The 26,195-nt window shown below is 52.6% G+C and overlaps 7 protein-coding genes across 7 annotated transcripts; 6 read left to right on the forward strand and 1 right to left on the reverse strand.

Annotated features, from left to right (window-relative positions):
• Positions 1–295: 295 nt before the first annotated feature.
• On the forward strand, positions 296–2,410 carry LTS14_001494 (uncharacterized protein; the record flags this gene model as incomplete). Its single annotated transcript, XM_064834203.1, has 2 exons — positions 296–344; positions 390–2,410. The coding sequence occupies 2 exons, from the start codon at positions 296–298 to the stop codon at positions 2,408–2,410; spliced, it is 2,070 nt and encodes a 689-aa protein (XP_064698067.1).
• A 97-nt stretch (positions 2,411–2,507) lies between these two features.
• Positions 2,508–3,923, reverse strand: PEX12 (ubiquitin-protein ligase peroxin 12; the record flags this gene model as incomplete). The annotated part of the gene is made up of 2 exons (XM_064834204.1): positions 2,508–3,515; positions 3,594–3,923. The coding sequence occupies 2 exons, from the start codon at positions 3,921–3,923 to the stop codon at positions 2,508–2,510; spliced, it is 1,338 nt and encodes a 445-aa protein (XP_064698068.1).
• A 365-nt stretch (positions 3,924–4,288) lies between these two features.
• DAD1 (Dolichyl-diphosphooligosaccharide-protein glycosyltransferase subunit dad1) lies at positions 4,289–4,507 on the forward strand (the record flags this gene model as incomplete). The annotated part of the gene is made up of 2 exons (XM_064834205.1): positions 4,289–4,327; positions 4,382–4,507. 2 exons carry the CDS (start codon positions 4,289–4,291, stop codon positions 4,505–4,507), a joined length of 165 nt encoding a protein of 54 aa, XP_064698069.1.
• A 401-nt stretch (positions 4,508–4,908) lies between these two features.
• LTS14_001497 (uncharacterized protein) lies at positions 4,909–6,570 on the forward strand (the record flags this gene model as incomplete). Its single annotated transcript, XM_064834206.1, has 2 exons — positions 4,909–4,940; positions 5,046–6,570. 2 exons carry the CDS (start codon positions 4,909–4,911, stop codon positions 6,568–6,570), a joined length of 1,557 nt encoding a protein of 518 aa, XP_064698070.1.
• A 981-nt stretch (positions 6,571–7,551) lies between these two features.
• On the forward strand, positions 7,552–10,419 carry LTS14_001498 (uncharacterized protein; the record flags this gene model as incomplete). Its single annotated transcript, XM_064834207.1, has 7 exons — positions 7,552–7,853; positions 7,906–8,283; positions 8,336–8,631; positions 8,723–9,845; positions 9,898–10,169; positions 10,220–10,301; positions 10,353–10,419. 7 exons carry the CDS (start codon positions 7,552–7,554, stop codon positions 10,417–10,419), a joined length of 2,520 nt encoding a protein of 839 aa, XP_064698071.1.
• Positions 10,420–11,554: 1,135 nt separating this feature from the next.
• Positions 11,555–12,412, forward strand: LTS14_001499 (uncharacterized protein; the record flags this gene model as incomplete). Its single annotated transcript, XM_064834208.1, has 1 exon — positions 11,555–12,412. One exon carries the CDS (start codon positions 11,555–11,557, stop codon positions 12,410–12,412), a length of 858 nt encoding a protein of 285 aa, XP_064698072.1.
• Positions 12,413–12,994: 582 nt separating this feature from the next.
• On the forward strand, positions 12,995–25,960 carry DYN1 (dynein heavy chain; the record flags this gene model as incomplete). Its single annotated transcript, XM_064834209.1, is given in 2 exon segments — positions 12,995–13,636; positions 13,649–25,960. The coding sequence occupies 2 exon segments, from the start codon at positions 12,995–12,997 to the stop codon at positions 25,958–25,960; spliced, it is 12,954 nt and encodes a 4,317-aa protein (XP_064698073.1).
• Between the last annotated feature and the right edge of the window lie 235 nt (positions 25,961–26,195).

Below are 26,195 nucleotides of genomic sequence, written 5' to 3' on the forward strand. Positions count from 1 at the left end.
ATCAGTACGGCGATGCTGGTGGTGCTTCTCAATAGTCCTGCTCAGTAAGAACACCGATTGGTAGATATCACACAGCTCGCGGCCCTTCCAACAACATTTATGCTCCTGATGTCAAAGTGTTCGCGCAACGAAAATGTAAGATGATGCTGGAGAACGCGCTCGCAGGCAACGCGACCACGCTACTGCAGGGCTGAACCTTATGACTCGGGCGCTATACCACTTCGGGCCGAAATGCATGCATTAGCGCTGTTCGCAAGACCTCTGCTTGTGAAAGGAAGGAACTGCTTAAGACTACATGTATCAGTACCGTGCAAGTGTGGCAGTCAGCCGTCATCAAAGGCAAGGTGAGACTGTGTAGATCAATGTGTACACGTCTGACTTTCGTGTAGGGTGCCGCGGACTCGATATGGCGCGGTTCAAGCCCATCTACATTCGGCGAAGCGATGGCAGACTCGAAATGATAGGCAAAGGCAAGCATCGTGAACGCAATGAGCCGACGCCTGAACAACTTGATACTACGGCCGACAAGCACGGCGTCAGCGACTTTTACCGCGAGGTCGGACCCGAGGATGCTAAATCTATGGATTGGAGGCGAAAGCTTGGCGGCATGTTGGCCAGAGAACTCGGTGTCGATGAGAGAGGCAGCGACCACAGCTATGTTCTTGTTGCCTTTCCCGAGCACTACCGTCTATTTGAGCACGTGAAGAAGACTGTGCGAGATGGCAAGACTGAGGTCAAGGCCAAGACCCATGCTGGTGGTGGCAACGACAGGCAAGACGCATATTTGTATGGCCACCCAGCTGGTCGGCGGAAGAGATTTCGGAGTCCAGCAGACTTCTTCCCACATCTCCTGTGGCTTGCCACTGATGAGTCTGGCGATGTCGACAACTGTGGCTGCAAGATCTGTTCACCCGAAGACCTCGAGGCAGCTATTCCAGGAGCCAAAGCCAAGGTTGATCGGCCGAGTAAGCAGGCGAGTGACTCCATCAGATCTATTCCAGCCGTATCCCGACAAAGCAGTGCGCAAAGTATGAAATCTGAGCCAGCCACGATCGCCACACGACCAACGAGCACTACACTCCCGCCTACTCCCACGGCTCTACCGAAGCCAAGGAATGCCGACCAGCAGCTCGATCGAAGATACTATAATTTCATGTACAGAGCAGGCGAGTTAGTATGGTTTAAGCGTGGACAGGCATGGGGCTTGGGCACTGTGTTACGAAGATGGCTCCAGAATCAGGGTCACCCTAATCAGTACCACTACCTGGTGCAGCCCCTATCATATCCTGGCCACAACACATCGGCCTCGATAAAATCTTCAGACGCCGAGTTCCGGCCTTGGCTTGCTTGGAGCGTCCCCAAATTCACACATGACGGTCTAAATCACTTGCCGTCGCCAGCGCATTACAACTCAGCAGATTGGCAGGGTATTGCGCAGAAGCGGTATGGCCATGGCGAGCTCGAGGTTGATGCTTCGATATTGGCCGCGAAGGCTGTCGATGCTACATACACCCCCTTCCAAGCCATCAAAAGTTCTGAGCCCGAGCCCGGTACCACTGAAGCGAGCTACAATGGCATCTACCTTGGAGCAGAGCAGGTGTGGGTTGGAGATCCTGTACGTTTACAAGTTGGATCAGGCACTGACATCATGATCATTCATACCATTATCGAACGCGCTCGTGGGACTCCCGCGGCAAGCTCTTCGTCTCTAACTCTCATCGGCGACATCTATAGGCTCACATCAGTCACCCACCGACCAGGTGATAACAACCCTCATGTTTACAGCTCTACCTCTGGTCAGAACGATAACCCTTATCTACTACCGCGACTCATCGAAGATCTCCGTGATCGAAATAATCACTCAATTGCCGCTCGGGGTACAGCAAGCTACTGGAAGCTCACCACAGCGAAAGCGAAGGTCGGTCTGAACGATGTCAAAGGTCGCTGGTACGAAGCCAGTCTGCTTCTGCCGATCCTACAACAAGGGCAGTATGAGGCGCTCTCGCGTAAAGGAGACGTGCAAGAAGCTACGCTCTGGATGAATGCGCGAGGCGATTGTCAGAACAGCAACAAGCCCGCCGATCAGCCGACCCGTCCCGTGGTCAATACTCGCAAAGCCACTCGCCAAGAAGCCTTTGGCAGAGCAATTCCCTCTGGTGCAGAGATCAAGTTCGGTGTTCAGCCGCCACTACCCGATAATGTTGATCCAGCTTTGCAAGCTGCGGGCGCTGGCAACGACGATATCATGCAAATTGATCCGAGATTTGACACAGCAGACGATGACGGCAGAGCTCAAGGTACGGATCCAGCAGCGAGTGGCCTGGACGAGTTCATGAACCTGGACGCGGCTGATATGCCTGGCTTCGGACAGGATTATGCGAGCCAGGCATCGCAAGGCGGGTATTTCTAGATATAGACCATTCCTGGCAAGCATAACTCCATCGGCGGGCCAGTTGATATATTGACGGGCGAGGTCGAGAACAAACGGCCGTCTGCGTGACCAAAGCTCACACCATGACTCTCCTCAGCCCATTAGTCCCTCCTAATACCCTTCGTCCAGTGACAGGATCTCTGCCTTTGCCGCTCTCCCACTTCCCGACCCTGCTACCACCACCTTCTTCAAACCATCCTTTGGCGTCTTCTTCGTCCTCGGCACTACTAGTGCCTTCCATGAATGCTTCCTGGCGCGGATGTGTACCATCCACCCATTTGTATATGCATGTGTAGCAGTACACATAGCCAGTCTGCGCAGCAGTTGATGTCTGTATCTCAGAAGCGCAGATAGGGCATAGTGAAGTGGTGTTGGTGCTCTCTGCACTGTTGGGGTCGGTATGCGCCGGAGCAGGTACTGTGAGGATCGGAAGACCAGTCGTGCTAGATATTGGTGGGCCGTCAACACCGGAGTCGTGACGAGAAAGACTCGGCTTCTCGTTCCCCGTTCCAGATTTGGTGTTTCGTGCTGTTGTAGGCAGGCCTGATATGATGGGCGGTGGCAGCTCGAGGCCTTCATTTGCTTTCCTGCTAAGTTGACGTGCAAAGTCCGAAGCATGCCACCATTCTAAAAACTTGAGCGCAAAGATACTAGTGGGCAACAGTATCTTGAGACTCGACATGAGACGAGGGCCCACGGTCCCGGTCATCGTCCTTGGGCTGAATATCGATGGCGTCTGACCAGGCCTTGCGCCAGCGCTAGGGCTTGCAGATTTGGGCTGAGTAGCCATGGCAATCGCTCTGCTGTCTGCGGCATTGAGACGACGGATCCTTGTCCCGATCAGCCATAAGAATGGTGAGTGGTACTTTGAACCATCGAAAAGATAGGCCAGATTGTAAGCCAGTAATGAGAAGAAGTAAGCAGCATTTATGCTGGGATAGACTTTCCGCAAGAACCACTTGTACAGCCACATAGCTCTCTGCTTGACCGTTCCTTCTGCTGGGAAAGACTCTCGATCTTGATATGCTTGACCAAGCATATTGATGGATGCCGCATGGATATCGTAGCTCTCGTCCAACTTTCTCTTGAGATATGGTAGCAGAACCATGACCCCAAGATTCTTCCATACATCTCCATTTCTCAGCTTCAAGGTCTCTCTCACCTCAGCCGGCGCACCTAGTTGAGCCCTTCGCACCTCTCCACCCTTGACTCTCAGCACCCTTGCCCGCTTCAAGCCATAGAAGTTCTCCGTAAAGCCTCCTCCATAGACTTTGAGATAGTGTCGTTCTATGAGCAGCGACAGCAGCGCATTCAATTCGTCGAAATAATTCAGTACACGGAGCAGATATCGAGGATGTCGATGTGTCGCTACTGCCAGCAAGTAGCGCAGAGATGGTGGTATGAGAGAGCCTAGTTGTTGTTCGGAGAGGAGCTCGAAGAGGGATGGCTTCTGTTCGTCCAGGCCAGACTGGAGAGCGGTCATAAACTCCATGTTGGCAGTACTGTGGGCAAGCCTTACAACACGACCGCTGGTATTATGCTATTGTCGCATCAGCTCATAGTTGTCGGCAGGCAGCTGTGTGCTTGCGAATCGATGAAGATGACGATCCACAAAATGAGCCTCGGCTTCAAAAACGCGCCCAAACGCGTCTCCCTCTCTTCGAACATATTTCAACGACAAGATCACATAATGGCCCCGTCTTCTCGAGCAGCCGTGACAGAGAGCTCATCATACTTCGAGCAGCAGCGAGCTCTCTTGATAAACGATGTTGCTGCTGTGCGATCCTCACACAGTCTTTACGATGTACGAGTCGTACGCTGATGCATGAACAGAGCCTGGAAAACGTACTACAGAACATGAACAAGCTGAACAGGAGCCTGGAGGGTGTCATCGCCGTACGTTATCAATATCCTCATACCAAAGGGAATTGCCAATTGACAATGCATCAGGTGGGCAATGAGTTCAGCCAAGTCGAAGGCTTATGGTCGCAGTTCGAAAATGTCATGGCCAAGGAGCCCGCAAAGGAAGAGTCCAAGGATGTCAGAGAAGGCGCTGCGGATGAGCAAGCGCGATGAGTCTTGCAGTAGGAAATGCCTTTGTGATGTTGACGGCAATGTTCTCACGATCAAGATACCCAAAGATGCGGCTTTATGATTGCCTGCGAGTACAGCGCTTATTTTTTTGATATCGGGAAGGATCTCCTTTTTAAATCGTTGCGTTTGCCTTCCTGATGGTATCGGAGCAAAGCAATTATCGAGTAGTGGCTTCTTCATCGCGTTCTCGTTGCTCGAAACACATGTCTCTGGCAAGACCGTGTGGCCCAAGCGCCATAAAAGCCTCGTCAAGTTCTCGTGCTTGCCATCTCTTCTGCCTGCAGCGTCATCAAGCTGGAACCATGTTGTGATCGTATGTACACTGCAAACCTGTCTCGCGCATCTCGACTAGCATGCGAGTTCTCATCTGCCCTCCTAGCAATATGGAGGGAATCAGGGAGCAGGTCACGAATTGGTATGTTTTTCTCAGGCAACCGCTGTGAGGAGATACTGATGAGATATCTTTAGGGCTCGCCATCAGCGGTGGCGTGGACTCCATGGCTATGGCTAGTCTGTGTAGTATGGTCGCACAACGCAACGAGCCCTCTCCATCATTGACGGCCTTCATCGTGGACCACAAACTAAGACCTGGAAGCACCGAGGAAGCCAAATTTGTAGCACATGAGCTTCGATGCATGAACGTGCAGCCAAGAATACTGACACTGGACTGGGTCGCCAATGGTATCGATCCCGCCTCTACTGTACATTTAGAGCACGCAGCGCGCAGGCTTCGGTATCAGGCCATGGGCAAAGCATGTCGAGAGCATGATATCAATACCTTGCTGGTGGCGCATCATGCTGATGATCAAGCTGAGACTGTGTTGATGCGACTCGTCAGTAACTATCATGGGTCCGGACTCCAAGGTATCAAGGCTGTGAAGCCTTTACCTGAGTGCCACGGCATGTATGGAATTCATGCATCTGGCACTCCTCGAGACACAAATGAGGCCGACCCAACTTTTGATCGCATACTCTTAGAGGGCGGTGGAGTTTCCATCTATCGCCCTCTACTGGCATACTCTAAGGCTGATCTCGTGTCCCATTGCCATGATGCGGGCGTGCGCTGGTTTGGGGATGAGACAAATGACGACAAGCGATTTGCCCTGCGCAATACAGTGCGTTACATGTTGCACCGGGATGTGCTACCTATGGCGCTACGCAAGTCTAGGCTGCTCGAGATTGCCACGAAGCTCAGACAGGAAGAGGAAGGCAATGAGCTTTGTGCACAGCAGGGACTCGTAGGTATGCCTCTTGAGCTCGACATGAGGTGTGGAAGACTTCTTGTGCGAGACTTCAACATCTCACGCTTCACGGCACTATTGACCATTAGCAAGGATATAAAGATCAGAGCCATAGCACTGAGACGGCTTCTGGCTCTGGTAGCACCAACGGACACGATTCAGCTACAGGACGTGTACACTGTCTTAGTAAAGATTGCTACTCAGGCACAGTCGTCTTTCCAAATCGCAGGTGTCGACCTTGTCTATGATAATGGACGGAGAGGACTTACGATACAGCGGCAGATGCCGAATGCGCGAGAGCTGAAGGCAGGTGTCATCGCACTCACGCCAGAAAACAGTGCTCAGCAAACCTGTGCACTGGGACCGTCTGCGTGGCATCTCTGGGACTGCCGTTATTGGCTTCGGGTATCACATGCAACTAGTATTGAAGAACACATCATCGCGCGGTTCTTGACACCAAATGACCTCGCATCTCTAAGGCAGCGCCTATCGGATTCCGAAAAGGTCGTACTCGGAGAGGCGTTAAGTCCGGTACCAGGCAGTCTGCGCTACACTGTTCCTATCTTGGTATTACAGAGCCCTGCGGTCGAACAGGGAGATCCTGAAGTTGAGAAAATAGTTGCGCTACCCACCTTGGGCTGGTCTATAGACGGCTGGTATCAATGGCCTATGGACGATGCACTCGGAACCGGGAGGGTTCAAGGCGGGTATTGGGACGTGCGATACAGAAAGGTCGATCTGGAGGCGACAGATCACCACGACAGTTATTTCCAGACAACCTGCGGAAGGTCATCAAGCTCGTAGATGAGCTGATGGAATTTCTGTAGACATGGCCTCATGCTCGCTGGAGCATGTGAAACAGTAAAGTATGTGGTCAATCACCATGACGGCTCGAGCCCTTCTCTCAGGCATCATCTACCATAGTAACTTGAAGTCGACGAACACAATTCTGTCGTACTTAGAGAGTATTGCTATGTCAGCCCCAGAAGTCAATCATGTCTTGCGTGCTATAGCAGCCAAGCGGTGAGCCACGCTAGTGGTGGACCGTGTGCTGTCGCCATCTCTGATCTCTACCGCACCAGCTCCCTCAACTTTCTTATCTCAACATCACCTATTCACGATGTGCACGATGGCTGCTACACTACGTTTATGCCTTGAGGAGTCCAGCTTTGGCTGCTCGTGTGTACGATGAGTTCCTGGCTTCAACAAGCCGCATGCACTTCTTTACCACGACGATCATCCTACGCCTCGGATGGTTTTGACAGCCCGAACTGCGACAACAAAAGCCGGATGATCTCTAATACATAACATCAGCCATTAGCTGATACTTTACCGAGATCGAATCATGCTTTGAGGCTCCGTGATCTACAGATACGCTAGACGTCATGGACCACTGCAGCTTATCCCTTCCTCGCACAAAAGCGTCAAACATCGACAAATACTCCACACGCGGATGTGCAATGCTATCACGCTTATGGCGCAGGAAGATGCCGGGTTCTTTGCACTACTACACGAATCCGAACATGCCGCATCAGCTTGACGGCTTTACACGGACTCTCGTTCCGCTTCCTTACAAATTATCCTCCGAAACAGGTAGTAGTGATCTGTCACTTACGTTCTTTGACGTAGGACCAGAGAACCTAAAATTTGGCCCTGAAAGAGACTTAGTAAGATATCAATACTCATACAATTGTACACTCGATCGTGCTTCTCTATTCGTTACCCCATTACAGCGCGTTTCTGACTTTGCAGACCTGATCCACATCAGACTTCCTTCTTGGAATCATGAAGTCGACCGAAAAGAACAAGGGCTCAACGGCGCGAAGAATTCTCAATATACAGACGGATACTGCCAACAATGAGCTCAAACATGAGATCACTGCAGGTCTCAATCCTGGCGAAGGCAAGGAGAAGACCCTGCCTACCCTGCTATTATATGATGTTGAGGGTTTAAAACTCTTCGAACGCATCACGTATCTCGACGAGTACTATTTGACAGGCGAAGAGATTAAGACGTTGGAGCGTCATGCCAGGACCATGTCCGAGCACATCGAAGACAATTCGATGGTGATAGAGCTCGGAAGCGGGTGTGCCTTTGCCAGTCCCGCCGCAAGTGATCGAGGCTGACGATAGCGACAGCAATCTTCGGAAGATCAAGATCCTTCTGGACGCTCTGGAGAAGGCCCAGAAAAATGTCGACTACTATGCTCTTGATCTGATGGAGTCAGAACTGGAGAGGACGCTGGCAGAAGCACCTCAATATCGGTATGTAACCTGTCAAGGATTGCACGGCACCTACGATGACGGCCTGGCCTGGGTTCAACAGCCGCAGAACGCCAACAAGCCTAAGACGATCTTGTCCTTGGGCTCCAGCATCGGGAACTTTGATCGTGGCTCTGCATCCAGCTTCATAAGATCTATTTTTGCTGCCTTGGGACCGAACGATAGCGTCTTAATTGGCCTCGACGCATGCCAAGAGCCAGACAAGGTTTACCACGCCTACAATGACTCCAAAGGGTATGTCGAGATCGAAATGATATGAGTTTGCCAGCGCACTAATGAGACACAGCATCACGCACAAATTCATAGCGAATGGCCTCAAGCACGCTAACACACTGCTTGGAAGCGAGATTTTCCGTCTACCCGACTGGGAGATTCTTGGTCGCTATGATGAGGCAGGCGGGAAGCACCAGGCGTTTGTTGCACCCAAGCGTGATCTTGCCGTGCTTGGGGTCTCCATCAAAGCCCACGAGCAGATTCGCATCGAAGAGAGCTACAAGTACAACTCTGCTCAGGCCAATGAGCTCTGGAACCAGAGTGGGGCCCTGCAGAAAATCAAGCTTTCGAATGACGCAGGTGATTATGGTATGTTAATTACAAAATGGTCTGGGCTTTGTCCCGGTGGTAGGGCTGAATGCACAGACAGTGTTTGCTGACAGCAACATTATTTTAACAGCATTGCATTTATTGAAGAAGCAACCAAGAATCATGTTTCCCACCAAGCCCGATGATTATGCAGCCCAGCCTGTGCCGAGCCTTGATGACTGGAGCCAGCTTTGGAAGGTGTGGGACCGGGTCACGCGACAGATGATACCAGACCAAGAGCTCTTGGACAAGCCTATCAAGCTGCGCAATGCTTGTATCTTCTACCTTGGACACATTCCAACATTCCTTGACATGAAAATTACTGAAGCCACCAACACACCTGCAACGGAGCCGAAGTACTTTTACGACATATTCGAACGTGGCATCGATCCTGACGTCGACAATCCCGAGCATTGCCACGCTCATAGTGGGATTCCGGACTCATGGCCTGAGCTTGATGTTATTTTGACTTTCCAAGACCGCGTGCGCCAACGTGTCGGAGATCTGTACAAGACGGGTAGAGTCTTCGAGGATGCCTGGACTGGCCGTACAGTGTGGCTTGGGTTTGAGCACGAGGTGATGCATCTTGAGACGCTCCTGTACATGATGTTGCAGAGCCGTTGGTGCAACCCGCCTGCGACTGCTCCTCAGCCGGACTTCGTCAAGCTTAATGAGCAAGCACATGCTGCCGCTGTTGAGAACAAGTGGTTCGACATTCCCGAACAAACTATTGACCTTGGTCTGGACGATCCCGATGATGCTGAGGGGGCTGTTCGACACTTCGGCTGGGATGTAGAGAAACCGATCCGGTCAGTGACAGTGCCCTCATTCAAAGCCAAGGCTCGCCCTATCACAAACGGCGAGTACGCACGATATATGATCACCACCGGCAAGACTTCTGTGCCTGCTTCGTGGGGTACTGTGGAAAGTGCTAGTGCTACTGAAGGCATGGGTGGAGATATGAACGGTAACTCCGACCTGCATTATTTCACTCGTGGTAAGGCAGTTCGCACAATGTACGGTCCGGTGCCACTTCACCTAGCATTGGACTGGCCCGTATCAGCCTCATATGACGAGGTCTCTGCATGTGCACAGTACATGGGTGGCCGCGTGCCGACACTTGAGGAAGCTCGAAGCATTTACTACTATGCCGACTATACAAAGAAGAAAGAAGCATCCAAAGCTCTTGGCAGGACAATTCCAGCAGTCAACGGGTAAGTCATACCACGCATGATCATCTGTGTTGTTTTTGCTGACTTATAGCAGGCATCTTGTTAACGATGGCGTCGAGGAGACACCACCATCCCAGCCTTCAGTCAACGGCTTCAGGGCTGGAAACAGTCCTGATCCCAACGAGCTCTACGTCAACCTCGACGAGGCGAATGTCGGCTTCAAGCATTGGCACCCAGTCTCAGTCACTCAGAATGGTGACAGACTCGCCGGACAAGGCGAAATGGGTGGCCTCTGGGAATGGACTAGCTCAGCTTTGGAGAGGCAGGAAGGCTTCATGCCAATGAAACTCTACCCTGCATATAGTGGTAAGTCTGGCAAAAGGGTAGTCTGTGGTCTTGTTACTGATATCAGGCAGATGACTTTTATGATGGAAAGCACAATGTGGTGCTCGGAGGCTCATGGGCAACGCATCCGAGGGTTGCTGGGCGGAAGTCCTTGTGAGTATGATCGATTTACCAGAACGGCCGCGTTTACTAAGTTCCTTGCAGTGTCAACTGGTACCAACGCAACTACCCGTACGCTTGGGCAGGTGCCCGCCTCGTGAAGGATGCTTGATTGACTAGCAATTGACAAGACGAACTTGTTACCTCTGCAGTCTTTACCAACCAATTCAAAAGCATCACCGACCTGCATTGACTTCACGACGCCCATCTAAGCCACGATTTATTCACATGCCAGCTGGGGTTCTGCATGTGCGATGATCCGTGCATATTGTGTAACTGTCGAGCCGCAACGTCACGTACACTCCCGTCACCAAATGCAAGAATTTTCCCCTGTCCGTCCCTAGCCGCATGCATTGTTACGCGGTCCAAACAGAACACGTACACGGAAGTGTTAACAGTGCATACAATTCAACGTCACTACTAATTTCAATCTGCGCAAACTGTGTTGGCATATAAACGCACAACAACAACACACCAACAGCTCGAAAGTCACGGACTAACGCATCGAATACCATATCAATACCGAACCACCCTCTCCTCGCTCGTCTTGACCACAAGACGGATACTTCGCACGTCTCATCCAGACATAGAGAATGCAGATATCTATCATCCTCGCCTGTCAAAGTTTTACTCTCTTTGCCGAAGGCACCACGTACGAAAGTTCCATCAATCTCGAAAGCATTATCCGGAGGCATCCCAAAAAGCCCCGTAGACCGGATAAGACACGGTCTACAGCATGCCGAAGGACGTTTATCGATGGGAAGATGGTAAGATACCAAAAGCTAGAAGCCTGACAACATTACTTAAGATACGTACTAACCGTATATCTGTCGATTTGCAGGTGGAGGCCTAGGTAAGCATGCATATCGATCCTACTTTCGAGTAATGCCGAGCAATGCTTACTTTACCGCAGTACATCATTGTCCGATATGTGCCACGCCACTTTCCCACGAGATATGTAAGAGCCGCTGTCTCGGCACACATGTCGAGTGGTGTCAAAGATATCATACCAACCTTTTTCGCAAGGGTATGTATTGTTCGAGCGAAATATCGAGCAGACACGCTAACTGGCTGTAGACCATTCGAGTTGCTGCGCACCATGCGGCCATGCAGAACAGGAGCACAGCAAGCGTCACAGAAAAGTTGCAGAACTGTTGCAGAAGCTGAAGGAGGTCGAGTCCGAGGACGTCCCACGTACGCCTGTAAAAGTATTGTGCGTCGATACTGAAAGCCCGAACCCAAGTCCAATGTCGAAGAAAGATCGCAAAGCCGCAAGAAAAACTGCAAAGTTGGCTAGCATGCCCAAGGTGGTCACAACGGCCGACATCGAGTTTGTGGCGGAAGTGCTACACCCGCACGACTCTCACAAGGATGAGGCGGAAGAAGAAAGGCGCTTGCTGGAAGATCCAGATATCAAACTGAATCTCTACTTCTTCAAAGGCACGACCAATACCCGCGAAGCCCGTCGTCGTCATCTCAAGCCGAAGGTCAAGGGCGAGCAGGAGTTCATCATCGAGGAGGATGAGCTGGCTGCTTTGCTATTCAGCTTGAGTGTCCCAGCATCCGATCAAGTCAAAACCACGCGCGCACGCCAACTGGTGGAGCAGATTCGTTTAGCAGTCCGTGACGATCTCGTCCACGTGGCTAAGGAGCACGAGCAGACTATGATGAGGAAAGCTGGCTTTTGGCGTTGGGCAAGTCGTAAAGCGTACGATAGGCTCGTTCATAATGGCAGGCTATGGGACGATACTTCGGACTCGGGTGACGTTGCTTCAAGGAAGGACTCGGTCGCGAATGCTATGGAGGACTTGGGGATGAAGGAGAACGACTCGAGCGGTCAGAAGGCTTCGCAAACACTTCAGATCAGTGCGCCAAAGACACCGGCGTTCGCTGAACGGAAGAAAAGTGGCAAGGATGCCCTGTTAGCGAGCCCTGCGATTGACGATGGCTGGACCCAGGTCGGCAGGACGACGACGAAGCGCAAGACTGAGACGCCTGCCACCTCCATCAAGTTGTCCGGGAACCAGGGGCTGGCGAAGCTGCAGGTGAAGCCGAAAGGCATGTTTGGTGCGTTCAGTCTGGCAGATGATGGTCTTGTGGATTAGCGGGATCGATGGGTATGGTCACTGTTCACGATTGAGTTGTGTTGGTTGCGTTTGTGAATTCCGCTTCTGCGGGCTACAAGGGTGTAATTGGTATGGTGAGGAGCCCTGTTGCTCGCATTGATACTGTTGTGGTGCTCAATGACACTGTACTTTCAGCCTGGCAAAAGTACTCCATCTTCACTCTACTCTCTCCAGTCAACGTCGTTGATGCACGAACCGTTCCAAGATCCCGGGTCATGATACTAGTGTCGGCAAATACTTGATCAATCACACGTGCTTGTGGAAGCTTTCCGCTATCTGACCCCTGCAAGTGGGAAGCCGCGTGAACAAGCTCAGGGACGCGTTGTGTGCGCAGAAGCGATCCAACTATCGAAACATCTCCATCCATTACGGCCGCCTACAACACTCTCGTTTCGCAACAGAGTCATCAGGACTGTTGATAGCATCACGAAAGTGGCCCTTGCCTGCTCCATCGCAAATCATCAGCATACACGATTGCAACGAGGGGGACGCCGCGTTGCGGGCAGTCGCATTATTGGCGATGTCGAGTTCCATAATCGGCCGGATACAGTAGAGCAAGATATGGAGGAGTCGATGCTCAACAGAGCCAATGGCATTTTGGCAAATGGAGCCGCAACAACACCCACCTCGTCGGTAGTGACACCACAGACAATCATCAAATACCTTACGAGGGTACTCGAGGTCACGCTTGGGGCGGATCAGGAGGAGCTGGCTGCGCAAGGAAGCTTGTTGCATGAGGAGCGATTGCAGGAAACCATCTCGAGATGTCAGCGATTTGCATCTGAGGCACAGACTGCCTTGTATGTGCTACAAGAATCACCTCTGACCCTGCAAAACGGCCATGTCAATGGTGATGGTGGGCTTGATCGCGATATATATAGCCTCAGCGCTGAGGTGCTGTACAGCACGAGAACGACAGGCTGTGTTGCATTTCTGAAACGACCATATCCGATAGCATCCGATGTACCGATCAGCAGACAGGTCTCCGTGGTCAACTTGCCCCTGCCCAGTACGACACTCGTCTCGGAGACTGGCTCTGTAGCGTCGCCGTACGAAAGCCTGCATGGTCTGGTGAGAGGTGCACTTACACCACTCTTCGAAGCTGCTGCTCGGAATGCGGAGCCCACGAAAGAGAAGATCAGGACGGACGGTGATGCACGAACAGGTGTCTCAGGGGCAAGGAGGAGGCTTGCAGATCTGGAAGTCAGTCTACAGAATCTACAGCAGAACATCGAAGTGGAGGCTCCGCGACTGCAGATACACGAAGCTGTGCAGGCGCAGCTGAATGATGTGAATGGCAACTGGCAAGCTGCGGCGATGAACATACCAGAGGCTGCCATATCTGACAGCATGCTGCTCAATAAGCTCCAGAACATGGCCAACGACTGGATCAAGCAGATAAGAGACTTCACACGCATTGCAGACGAGCGGCCGGTCGGCACAACAACACAAGAGAAGAATTTCTGGCTGGCGATGGAGAATGCGATCGATGGCATTGAAGCGCAATTGTCAAGCGGCGGTGTTCAGCTGACGATGAAGGTTCTGGAGAAGGCCAAGCGGCATGGTATAACGGCCAGCTTCTCGTCCGACACAAAGCTCAAGGAGACCAAGGAGAGGGTGCAGAAGTACAATACGCTCTTCCATGGATTTCCGATAGAGGAGATGTTGTCCGCTACGACTGTCGAGAAGCTGCGAGATGCGCTTGATGATGTGTTTTCGCATCTCAACAAGAAGTTGCGCGTCTGCCCATACCCTGTCCGTCGAGCGCTGCCGCTTGTAGAGGCCATCTCAGCAGATCTCGATAATCGACTACATGACCTCTTACACGGGCGCACACTCATGCACCTTGCGATCGACGACTTTCACAAGATTGTCCTTCAAGTTGAGTCAGTCTGGTCGTTCTGGGACGATGATGTCAAGGAGTTCACAAACGTCGCGCGTGAAGTCACGCGAAGAAGGAACGACAAGTTCATCCCCATCAAGATTACAAAGCGCCACGACAAGACCCAGGATCGTCTGAGCTACATTGCGACGTTCCGCGATAATCATGATCAGCTGCAGAAGACCATTGTCAATGTTCTTGGCCCCGAGGAAGAGGCGATCGATGCGCCGGATGCTGCTGCGGCGCCTGTCGTTGTGGAGGAGATGGGCGACATGGATGCTGTAGAGGAGATCGCGCAAGCCTACGTTGCTGTCAAGGATGTAGACGTACTCGACATCACACCGGAAGGCGAACGTCTGTGGACACAAGCAGAGGCAGCATACAACGAGCGAACAGCGAGGGTTGAGAACTCTATCATCGCTCGGCTTCGAGATCGACTTGCCGTGGCCAAGACTGCCAACGAAATGTTCCGCGTCTTCTCCAAGTTCAATGCATTATTTGTCCGGCCTAAGATCCGTGGCGCGATAGCAGAATATCAAGCGCAGCTCATTAGCAACGTGCGAGACGACATCGATGCCCTGCAGAATCGCTTCACACATCAGTATGGTCAGTCGGAAGCCCACGCCATGGCACAACTACACGATCTACCGCCAATCTCTGGAGCAATCATACGTGCTAGGCAGATCGAGCGTCAGCTGAACAACTACATGAGCAAGGTCGGCGACATCCTTGGACCCAAGTGGGACCAACACACAGATGGTCAGAAGCTGCATACTTTCGGCGAGAGCTTTCGAAGACGCCTCGATACTAAGCCGATCTTTGACGACTGGTTGCGCGATATCAGCAGACGACATCTATCTATCTCCGGACGACTATTTGCAATCAGCCAAAACCGAGCTCGTGGCAATGTGCTTGACATACATGTGAATTTCGACTCACAAGTCATCACACTGTTCAAAGAAGTCCGCAATCTGCTGTGGCTGAATTTCCCGGTACCACATGCCATCAGCAACGTGTCGAAGGAAGCACGACGAGTGTATCCTTTCGCCGTCAGTCTCATGGAGAACCTCAATACGCTCGCCCAGACGAACATCAGCATTGATAGCATGTCAGAGGTCACCATGCTGCTCTGTGGCTTCCGCAACGACGTGCAGGCTTTCATCGCCAAGGGCACCTCTGTCAAGTGGGAGACATTCGTACTCGCCTACGACGTTCATGTCCGACATGCTGGCGAGGAAGTGTCAGGACGAGTGACTGGGGACGACAAGCTGCACGTGCAGTTTGTACGCAATCTGGGCAACTCAATCACCACATTGCAGACGAAGGTCACGACTCTATCTACAATACAAGTCTCCGTGGAGGCATCATTACGAGAATTGCAGAGTTGTGCGTTCACGCTCGAGGCTTTCCGCCTTAACCTCGAGGCTTTGCAGAGATCTATCGACCAGCTCAACCTTGAGACATACTCAAACATCCCGCACTGGGTAGCGAAGACCGACGAGAGAGTCATTGAGACCCTTCGCTTGCGCCTCCAACAGGCATTGAAAGACTGGAGCGACGAGTTCGAGCATGGTGACGAGACGGCGGATCGCGAGGCTGGCTCGCCAAATGTGGACACATACGCCCATGATATTGTCATGCAGAGCCAGCTCATTCAGCTGGAGCCGCCGCTCGAAGATGCAAAGGCCGGGTGGCTGGAGAATTTGCACGCTTGGCTAGATATAGTGTGCAATCTGCCAAGGATACAGGCGTCACGATTCGACAACGCTTTGACGATTGGGGCCGCGGGTCAGACGCTGACATACTCGCAATTGCCTCTGATGTGTATGGACGTCCTTGCGGGCCTCTACGAGCGCATCGACGCCAAAGTGAGCTTGGCTCAGGCATATATCGACGAGTGGCTGCAATTCCAATCGCTCTGGGACCTGCAAATAGGTCAAATTCAAGATGATCTTGGGCATGAACTTGACCTTTGGCTGCAATTGATCCTCGAGATACGGCAGAAGCGTGATACTTTCGACACATCTAGCAACAAGAGATCCTTCGGCCATCTGGTCGTCAACTACGAGCAAGTACAGTCTAAGGTCAACGCCAAGTACGATCAATGGCAACATGAACTCCTCGCGCACTTCTCTGGTCTCTTCGCCATCCGCATGGTTGATGTCTACGCCGAGTTTCAGCGCGCTCGGAAAGATCTGGAAGGATCTTCGATGCAAACTTCATCTACTGCGCAAGCTGTCTCTTTTATAACAGTAGTACAGACATGCAAGCGACAGATCAAAGTGTGGGAGCCTGAGATGGACACGTTCCGACAGGGCCAGCAGACCTTGTCGAGATTACGCTTTCAGTACCCCAAAGACTGGCTCTACGTTGAACAGGTTGACCATGAGTGGACAGCACTGGTCGAGGTCCTTGAGCGGAAGAGCAAGCTCATTGCTGATCAGACCGACGCTCTACGTGCAAAGATCGTGGCTGAAGACGGTGTGGTGTCAAGACGCATCGGCGAGGCAACAGAGCGATGGAATGATCAACGGCCTGTCTCTGGATCGATACCGCCCACCGAAGCAGTAGCAACACTCGATGGCTTCGGCACGGAATTGACGCAGCTACGTGAGCAGTCAGACATGGTTAGCAAAGCGAAGGAGGCCTTGGAGCTGCCTGCTGGACCCGACAATATGCTCATCACTCTGCTGGAGGAGGTGCAGGATTTCAAATCTGTCTGGGGTCATCTCACCATCGTCTGGGATCAGCTCAATGATCTACGCGACCAGCCATGGAACAGCATACAGCCCCGTAAGCTGCGACAGTCACTTGACAACTTGATCAAGACAACCAAGGAAATGCCAAGTCGAATGCGGCAATATGCTGCTTTTGAGCATGTCCAGTCAGTGCTACGACAACTGCTCAAGGTCAATGTTCTGCTGACAGAGATGCGCTCGGATGCCGTACGTGAGAGGCACTGGGTCAAAATCTTCAAGAGCCTGCAGCCCAACAAGCGATACTCTGCCATCTCTATGACTCTGGGCGATGTGTGGGACTTGCAACTTGGCCCGAGTGAGTCTGTGATTCGTGATGTGATCACGCAGGCTCAAGGCGAGATGGCACTAGAGGAGTTCGTGCGCTCTGTCCGGGAGCATTGGCAGAACTACTCGCTCGACTTGATCAACTACCAGCAGAAGTGTCGACTTATTCGTGGCTGGGATGATCTGTTCGCGAAGTGCAGCGACCATCTCAACTCTTTACAGGCTATGCGACATTCGCCCTACTACAAGGAGTTTGAGGAGGAGGCATCAGCGTGGGAAGACAGGCTCAATCGCATACATGTCCTGTTCGATGTCTGGATCGATGTCCAGCGCCAGTGGGTCTACCTCGAAGGCGTGTTCACAGGCAACGCCGATATCAAGCACTTGCTGCCTGTCGAGTCATCGCGCTTCGCAAACATCAACAGCGAATTTATGAATGTGCTTAAGAAGGTCTACCGGTCGCCACAGGTCCTAGAGGTGCTTAATATACCCGATGTGCAGCGATCACTCGAACGCCTCGCAGACCTACTCAACAAGATCCAGAAAGCTCTTGGCGAGTATTTGGAGAAAGAGCGTGTGGCCTTCCCACGCTTCTACTTCGTTGGTGATGAAGACCTGCTGGAGATCATTGGCAACAGCAACGATACTGTCCGCATTGCAAAGCATTTGCGCAAGATGTTTGCCGGCATATCTGGTCTGGATATGGACGGGGAGCAGAACATTCTCGGTCTGACGTCGAAAGAAGGCGAGCACGTGGGTCTGAGAAAGCCGATCTCCTTGGTTGCTACACCCAAGGTCAATGAGTGGCTCAAAGCTCTTGAGAACGGGATGCGTGATTCGCTGTCAGAGTCGCTCGTGGGGGCTGTGAGCGCGTTCGAGGCTATCGAGGAGGGCGACACTGACGCTTTCGAGGCTTACATCTCAGAGTATCCTGCGCAGATTGTGGTGCTGGCAGCCCAGGCATGCTGGACTTCTCAGGTCAATGTGGCCTTGAGCAAGGGCAGCAATGCACTTCGGGGCGTCTACAATGCTTTGGTTAACCGGCTTGACTTCATGGCTGCCACCGTACTGCGCGAGCTCGAGCCACTATATCGGAAGAAGTCCGAACATCTCATTACCGAGTTCGTGCACCAGCGCGATGTGATTGAGCGCCTGATGCAAGGCGGCGCAGACTCTCCAGGCCACTATCTCTGGCTACTCCACATGCGTTACGATTTTGACGCAAGCGCTGCACCTCTCGACCGAATGCAGGTCCGCACTGCGAATGCTACGCTTGCTTATGGCTTTGAATACTTGGGCGTGCCGGAACGTCTGGTGCGCACTCCGCTCACAGACCGCTGCTTCCTCACGCTTACTCAAGCACTTTGCCAACGCCTTGGAGGCTCACCTTACGGTCCTGCTGGTACGGGCAAAACCGAGTCTGTGAAGGCGCTCGGCGTGCAACTCGGTCGCTTCACGCTTGTCTTCAATTGTGACGACACCTTTGACTTCCAGGCCATGGGGCGCATCTTCCTTGGTATCTCACAAGTCGGTGCTTGGGGTTGCTTCGACGAGTTCAACAGACTGGAAGAGAGGATCTTGTCCGCTGTATCCCAGCAGATCCAGAACATCCAGCTTGGTCTCCGTAAGCGCGCAGCAGACCCCGATGCTGAGATCGAGCTCGTAGGGAGACAGCTCAAGGTCCACCGGCTGACTGGCATGTTCATCACCATGAACCCCGGATATGCTGGACGCTCGAACTTGCCAGATAATTTGAAAAAGCTCTTCCGCAGTGTCGCCATGTCCAAGCCAGATAAAGAGATCATCGCCGAGGTCATGCTGTTCTCACAAGGCTTCGCTGATGCCAAGACACTGTCACGCCAGACTGTACCATTTTTCGACAGATGTGGTGACAAGCTATCGAAGCAGCCACATTACGACTTTGGTCTGCGTGCGCTTAAAAGTGTACTTGTCAGCTCTGGTGGGCTGAAGAGGATGCGTCTCGCTGTAGGAAACGAGAAAGCTGCCGACTTCGAGCCTCAAATTATCGTTCAGAGCATTCGGGAAACCATTGCGCCCAAACTTGTGCGAGCAGACGCCACGACTATGGAGCGGATCGAGGCCGAGAGCTTCCCTGGAGTCAAATATATCCCAGCAACACTCCAGAGTCTGCGGAAAGCCTTGCGCGAGGTCATCGAGGAGCGAAAACTCGTCGGCACCGATGCTTGGCTTACGAAAGTACTGCAGCTATACCAGATCCAGAACCTACATCATGGTGTTATGATGGTCGGTAATTCGGGTACTGGCAAATCGACCGCTTGGCAAGTGCTGTTGGCTGCTTTGCAGAAAGTTGATGGTGTGGAAGGTGTCTGCCATGTCATCGACCCGAAGGTCATGAGCAAGGAGAGCTTATATGGCAGCCTCGACAGCACGACAAGAGAGTGGACGGATGGTCTGTTTACCAGCATTCTGCGAAAGGTGGTTGACAATTTGCGTGGTGAGGAAGGCAAGCGTCATTGGATTGTGTTCGATGGTGATGTTGATCCTGAGTGGGTGGAGAACCTGAACAGTGTTCTCGACGATAACAAGCTGCTGACTCTGCCAAACGGTGAGCGCATCGGCCTACCGCCTAACGTTCGAATCATGTTCGAAGTGGAGACTCTAAAATATGCTACCTTGGCCACCGTGAGTCGATGCGGTATGGTGTGGTTCAGCGACGACACTGTCGAGCTCGATGTGATGCTCACACGATACCTGGCACAGCTGCAGGCGGCTTCCTTCGATGATCTGGAAGAAGATGCTGCTCTTCCAACAGCAGCAGAATTGAGAGCAGCGACTATGGCTCACATGACAAGCATACTACAGCAGCGCTTGACCACGAACGATTACATCAGGAAGGCGCTGTCTCGCTGTGAGCCATGTCACCACATCATGGAGTTCACGAATATCCGCGCCATAGGCACTCTCTTTTCGTTATTGCGCAAGGCTTGCCACTCTGTGCTTGAGTACAATCTCCAGCACTCTGACTTCCCGCTAAGTGACGAGCAAGTGGATGTCTATCTCTCGAAGAAGCTCCTAGTCGCCACTGTATGGGCACTCACTGGCGATTGCCCGCTTGCAGAGCGCAAGACTTTCGGCGACTTTCTGGCTGGCCTCGCCACCTTGGACATGCCTCTGCTCTCGGATCAGTCTTCATTGATTGACTACGATGTTTCTCTGCCTAATGCTGACTGGGCGCCATGGCAGAACCAGGTCCCAGCAATTGAAGTAAATACGCACTCTGTCACGCAGACAGACATGGTCATCCCAACGATCGATACCGTACGGCACGAAGAAGTACTATATTCTTTCTTGGCAGAGCACAAGCCACTTCTGCTGTGTGGACCACCTGGCTCCGGCAAGACGATGACACTGTTCAGCGCACTCAGAAAGCTTCCAAATATGGAAGTCGTAGGACTCAATTTCTCCAGTGCCACAACCCCGGACTTACTTGTCAAGACTCTCGAGCAGTACTGTGACTACAGAAAGACGCTCAGTGGTGTGACAATGGCCCCCAAGCAGATCGGTCGATGGCTGGTGCTCTTCTGCGATGAGATCAACTTACCAGCACCGGACAAGTATGGTACGCAACGGGTGATCTCGTTCATGCGCCAGCTCGTCGAACATGGCGGCTTCTGGCGGACGACTTCCAAGACCTGGGTCAGCCTCGAGCGTATTCAGTTCGTGGGTGCTTGTAATCCTCCCACCGACGCTGGCCGCACGCCACTCGGCCTTCGCTTCCTGCGCCATGCGCCGCTGGTCATGGTCGACTACCCTGGCGAACTGTCTCTGACACAAATCTATGGCACATTCAACCTTGCTGTGCTCAAGCTTATTCCAACGCTTCGCGGGTACGCAGATGCTCTCACTCAGGCGATGATTCGAGTGTACGTGCAGTCTCAGCAACGCTTTACCGCTGACATACAACCGCACTATGTATATTCTCCGCGTGAGTTGACACGTTGGGTACGAGCCATCTATGAGGCAATTCGTCCACTCGAGACACTTTCACTGGAAGGCTTGGTCCGGATTTGGGCGCACGAAGCACTGCGATTATTTGCCGACCGTCTCATAACTGACGAAGAACGTGAATGGACAGACGACACTGTCAACCGAGTGGCTACTGAGCATTTCCCAAACATCGACGAGACAGCGGCCTTGAAGCGACCAATTCTCTACTCTAATTGGCTCTCGAAGAACTACGTGTCTGTCGCACGAGATCAGCTCCGTGACTTCGTCAAAGCTCGACTGCGAACCTTCTGCGAAGAAGAATTGGATGTGCCTTTGGTCCTGTTCAACGATGTACTTGAGCATGTGTTGCGCATCGATCGCGTGTTCCGACAGCCTCAAGGACATTTGATTCTGATCGGCGTGAGTGGCAGTGGCAAGACTACTCTTTCACGCTTCGTTGCCTGGATGAATGGCCTGTCTGTTTTCCAGATCAAGGTCCACGGAAGATACTCGTCCGAAGACTTTGACGACGATCTTCGCAACGTTCTACGCCGATGTGGCTGCAAAGGTGAGAAGATTTGCTTTATCATGGACGAATCGAATGTGCTGGATTCTGGCTTCCTAGAACGCATGAACACGCTGCTGGCCAACGGCGAGGTCCCTGGCTTGTTCGAAGGCGACGAATACGCCACCCTCATGACAGCCTGTAAAGAAGGCGCGCAGAGACAAGGCTTACTGCTGGACTCGCAAGAGGAGCTGTATAAGTGGTTCACCCAGCAGATTGTGCGCAATCTGCATGTCGTGTTCACCATGAACCCACCCACCGAAGGCTTATCCTCCAAGGCCGCCACGAGCCCCGCCCTGTTCAATCGTTGCGTACTCAACTGGTTCGGAGACTGGTCTGATCAAGCTCTTTACCAGGTCGCCTACGAATTGACTCAGTCGGTCGATATCGAGAAGGCTACCTACAACGCACCTGACAGCCTTCCGATCGAATACGACGAGCTTGAGATGCCCTTGTCACACCGCGATGCCATTGTCAACAGCATGGTCCATGTCCATCACTCGTTGCGTGGCTTCAACAATCGCATGCTAAAGCAGCAAGGCAAGACAACCTACCTGACACCGAGGCAATTCCTGGACTTCGTGTCCCAATTTGTCAAGCTGTACAACGAGAAGCGCGATGATCTCGAGGAGCAGCAGCGTCATCTGAACGTCGGTTTGGACAAGCTACGAGAGACTGTCGATAAAGTCTCGGAGCTGAAGAGAAGTCTAGCAGGAAAGAAGTCAGAGCTGGAAACAAAAGATATCGAGGCTGGAGAGAAGCTGCAACGCATGATCGCCGACCAACGTGAGGCGGAGCAGCGCCGTGCTGCGTCTTTAGAGATCCAGGCCGCGCTTGAGAAGCAAGAGAGAGAAGTTGCAGAACGCAAAGAGGTCGTACTCAGCGATTTGGCAAAGGCTGAGCCAGCGGTTCTAGAGGCACAACGCAGCGTCAGCAACATCAAGAAGCAGCAGTTGACAGAAGTCCGGTCCATGCAGAACCCACCTGCTGGTGTGAAGCTCGCTTTAGAGTCTGTATGCACGCTGCTAGGCCATCGCGCGACTGATTGGAAGAGCATTGTAGGTATCGTCAGACGAGAGGACTTCATTGCCAGTATTGTGAACTACGACAACGAGCGGCAGATGACCCCTCAGCATCGTGTCAGGATGAGGAACGATTACTTGTCCAAGGAGGAGTTCACGTTCGAGCGTGCCAACAGAGCCAGCAAGGCATGTGGTCCGCTTGTCCAGTGGGTGGAGGCACAGGTCAACTACTCAGAAATCTTGGATCGCATCGGACCTCTTCGAGAGGAAGTCGGCCAGCTGGAGGAGGAAGCTCTGCAGACCAAAGCAGAGGCGAAGGTGATCGAGAACACACTGTCGGATCTCGAGAAAAGCATTGCCACTTATAAGACCGAGTACGCAGCCCTTATCAGCCAGACCGAGGCTATCAAGGCAGAGATGACAAGGGTGCAATCGAAGGTGGACAGAAGCATGCGACTACTTAATAGCCTGTCCTCGGAACGTGGGAGATGGGAAGGCAGCAGCAAGACCTTCGCTACGCAAATGGAGACACTGATTGGTGATACCTTCCTGGCTGCTGCGTTTCTGGCGTACAGCGGCTTGTACGATCAGCAATATCGACGTGCAATGCTCGAGGACTGGTCCCTGCATCTCTCCAACTCTGGCGTTTCCTACAAGGTACAAAACGCGCTTTCCGAATACCTGTCCACAGCGGATGATCGTCAGCAATGGCACGCTAATGCTCTGCCGGTGGATGAGCTTTGTACGGAGAACGCCATCATGCTGAGGAGGTATAACAGGTATCCCTTGATCATCGATCCATCCGGACGTGTCACGCAATTTCTGCAGAACGAGAGCAAGGAACGCCGTCTGACTGTGACCTCTTTCCTCGACAGCTCCTTCGTCAAGCAACTCGAAAGTGCCTTGAGATTCGGCAATCCCATTTTGATCCAGGACGCGGAGCATATGGACCCGATACTGAACCATGTCCTCAACAAAGAATACCAACGGACGGGTGGTCGCGTGCTCATTCAGCTTGGCAAGCAAGAGATTGATTTCTCGCCTGCTTTCAGGCTCTACTTATCAACGAGGGATCCGTCCGCGCACTTCGCGCCAGACATCTGCAGCAGGACCACGTTCGTCAACTTCACAGTCACGCAGAGCAGTCTCAAGACTCAGACTCTCAATGATGTACTGAAGTCCGAGCGACCAGACGTCGATGAGCGGCGCTCCAATTTGGTGAAGATGCAAGGAGAGTTCACCCAGCGCCTGCGCCGCTTGGAGCGTATGCTTCTTCAGGCTCTAAATGAGTCTCGCGGCAACATTCTCGATGACGAGAATGTCATTCAAACGCTTGAGACACTGAAGAATGAAGCTGCAGAGATCACGTCTAAGGCCGCTGAAACTGAAGGCGTCATGGACGAGGTGAACAGCACTATGCGCACATACGATATCATCGCCCAGTCATGCTCAGCCATCTTCGCGGTCTTAGAGCAGCTATACCACGTCCATCACTTCTACCAAGTCTCGTTGCAGTACTTCATCAACATCTTTGAGACCGTGTTGGAGATTGCTCGCGCATCTCCTGAGCGTGAGCCGAAGGCACGAGTGGATGCTATGGTCCGCGATCTGTTCAGAAAAGCTTACCACGAGACTTCGGCGTCTCTACTGCAGAAGGATCGATTGACGTTGGCTGTATTGCTTGCTCAGGCTTCGCCGTTTCCCATCGACAAGGGCTTGCTCGATATCCTGCTGGACAGTGCTTTGACGAGTGTGGACGCGAGCGCCGGTCCGTCTTTACAAGCGAGTGCACTCAAGAACGCTTCCAGATACACTGCGGTCAAAAACATCGTGACTGAAATTGGCGAAGCTGATATGAGAGCGTTCCTCGCTGTCGAACAGGCTGAGCTGCATGTCCCAGGCGCGAGTCAGGAAGGGTTGGCAGTAAACGACAAGGCACTGCGCGACCTGCTTCTCGTCAAGATCATGCGCGTCGATCGCCTCATCCCAGCGACCGAGCGCTTCGTCAACACTGTCTTCGGCCAGGACTTCCTTGACGTTGCAGAGGACTTAGGCAGGATCGCCAGCAGCACTGATGCTAGCTCTCCCATCGCTCTCTGCTCCACACCAGGCTTCGATGCCAGCTACAAAGTTGATCAACTTGTCGAACGTACCAAAGCAAGCTGCATAAGCGTCGCCATGGGTTCCAACGAAAGTGTTGCCAGTGCTGACGTTGCCTTGGCATCTGCTGCTGCTAACGGATCCTGGGTTTTGGTCAAGAACGTGCACTTGGCTGCAGACTGGCTACAGAATCTCGTCAAGCGCATCGACTCGCTCAAGCCAAACAAGGACTTCCGTCTATTCTTGTCGATGGAGACAAGTCCCAAGATACCTTCCAGCTTACTCCGAGCTTCACGAGTGTTGATGTACGAGCAGCCTGCTGGAGTGCGAGCCAATATGCGAGATTCGTTGTCTTCGCTTCCAGACCAGGCACTACAGCAGCCGGTTGAGAAGGCTCGCGTGCATTTCTTGCTGTCATATCTGCATGCTGTGATACAAGAACGTCTACGCTACGCGCCCCGCCTCGGATGGAAGAGCTTCTGGGAGTTCAACGATGCGGACTATGATTGCTCGGCTTTCATTATTCAGTGGTGGACTGACAGCGTTGCACGAGGTCGATCCAATATCGCGCCCAAGAGTCTTCCGTGGGAGATGCTTCGTGTGCTCATCTCGGTTATGTATGGTGGGAAGGTGGACGATGCGGAGGATATGCGTGAATTGGAGTCGCTGGTGAATAAAACCTTGACGCCAGAAGCGTTCGAGGAAGGCTTCAACCTCATCGGCGAGGTCGCTGGCGATGCTTCGATCTGTGTGCCCTTGCCTGGTGGTACCACCAAGATGGACTTTGTGCAGTGGGTTAAGGAGTTGCCGGAGCGCGAGCCACCTACTTACTTGGGTCTGCCGGCGAATGCTGAGAAGTTGCTGCTCATTGCGCATGCAGAGGAGATGTTGAAGAACCTGAAGACCGTTATGGATGTGCTGGATGAAGGGGAGCATGTCATGGCTGAGGTTACGGAGGAGGAGTAGAAGGAGGTTTCTTTTGTCCAAACATAGTACTGGCGTTCAGGGGGTGAGTGCTTATGGAGCGGCACACTGGCGTTCAGTGATCGGATTTGGGCACGGTCTGGGCATTTGCATGTGGTCGAGTTGCATTTTAGCGCTTATACCCCATTTGCGTAGACTGAGCTATATCGGTGGTATATTCTAGGTTAGGAGGGAGGCGTAGGAGTAGTGCATCGGTCGTATATGAAGTCTACCTTCC

The sequence above is a fragment of the Recurvomyces mirabilis genome (genome assembly GCF_035927965.1).
Source record: "Recurvomyces mirabilis strain CCFEE 5264 chromosome Unknown scaffold_3, whole genome shotgun sequence".
In the NCBI taxonomy this organism is placed as follows: domain Eukaryota; kingdom Fungi; phylum Ascomycota; class Dothideomycetes; order Mycosphaerellales; family Teratosphaeriaceae; genus Recurvomyces; species Recurvomyces mirabilis.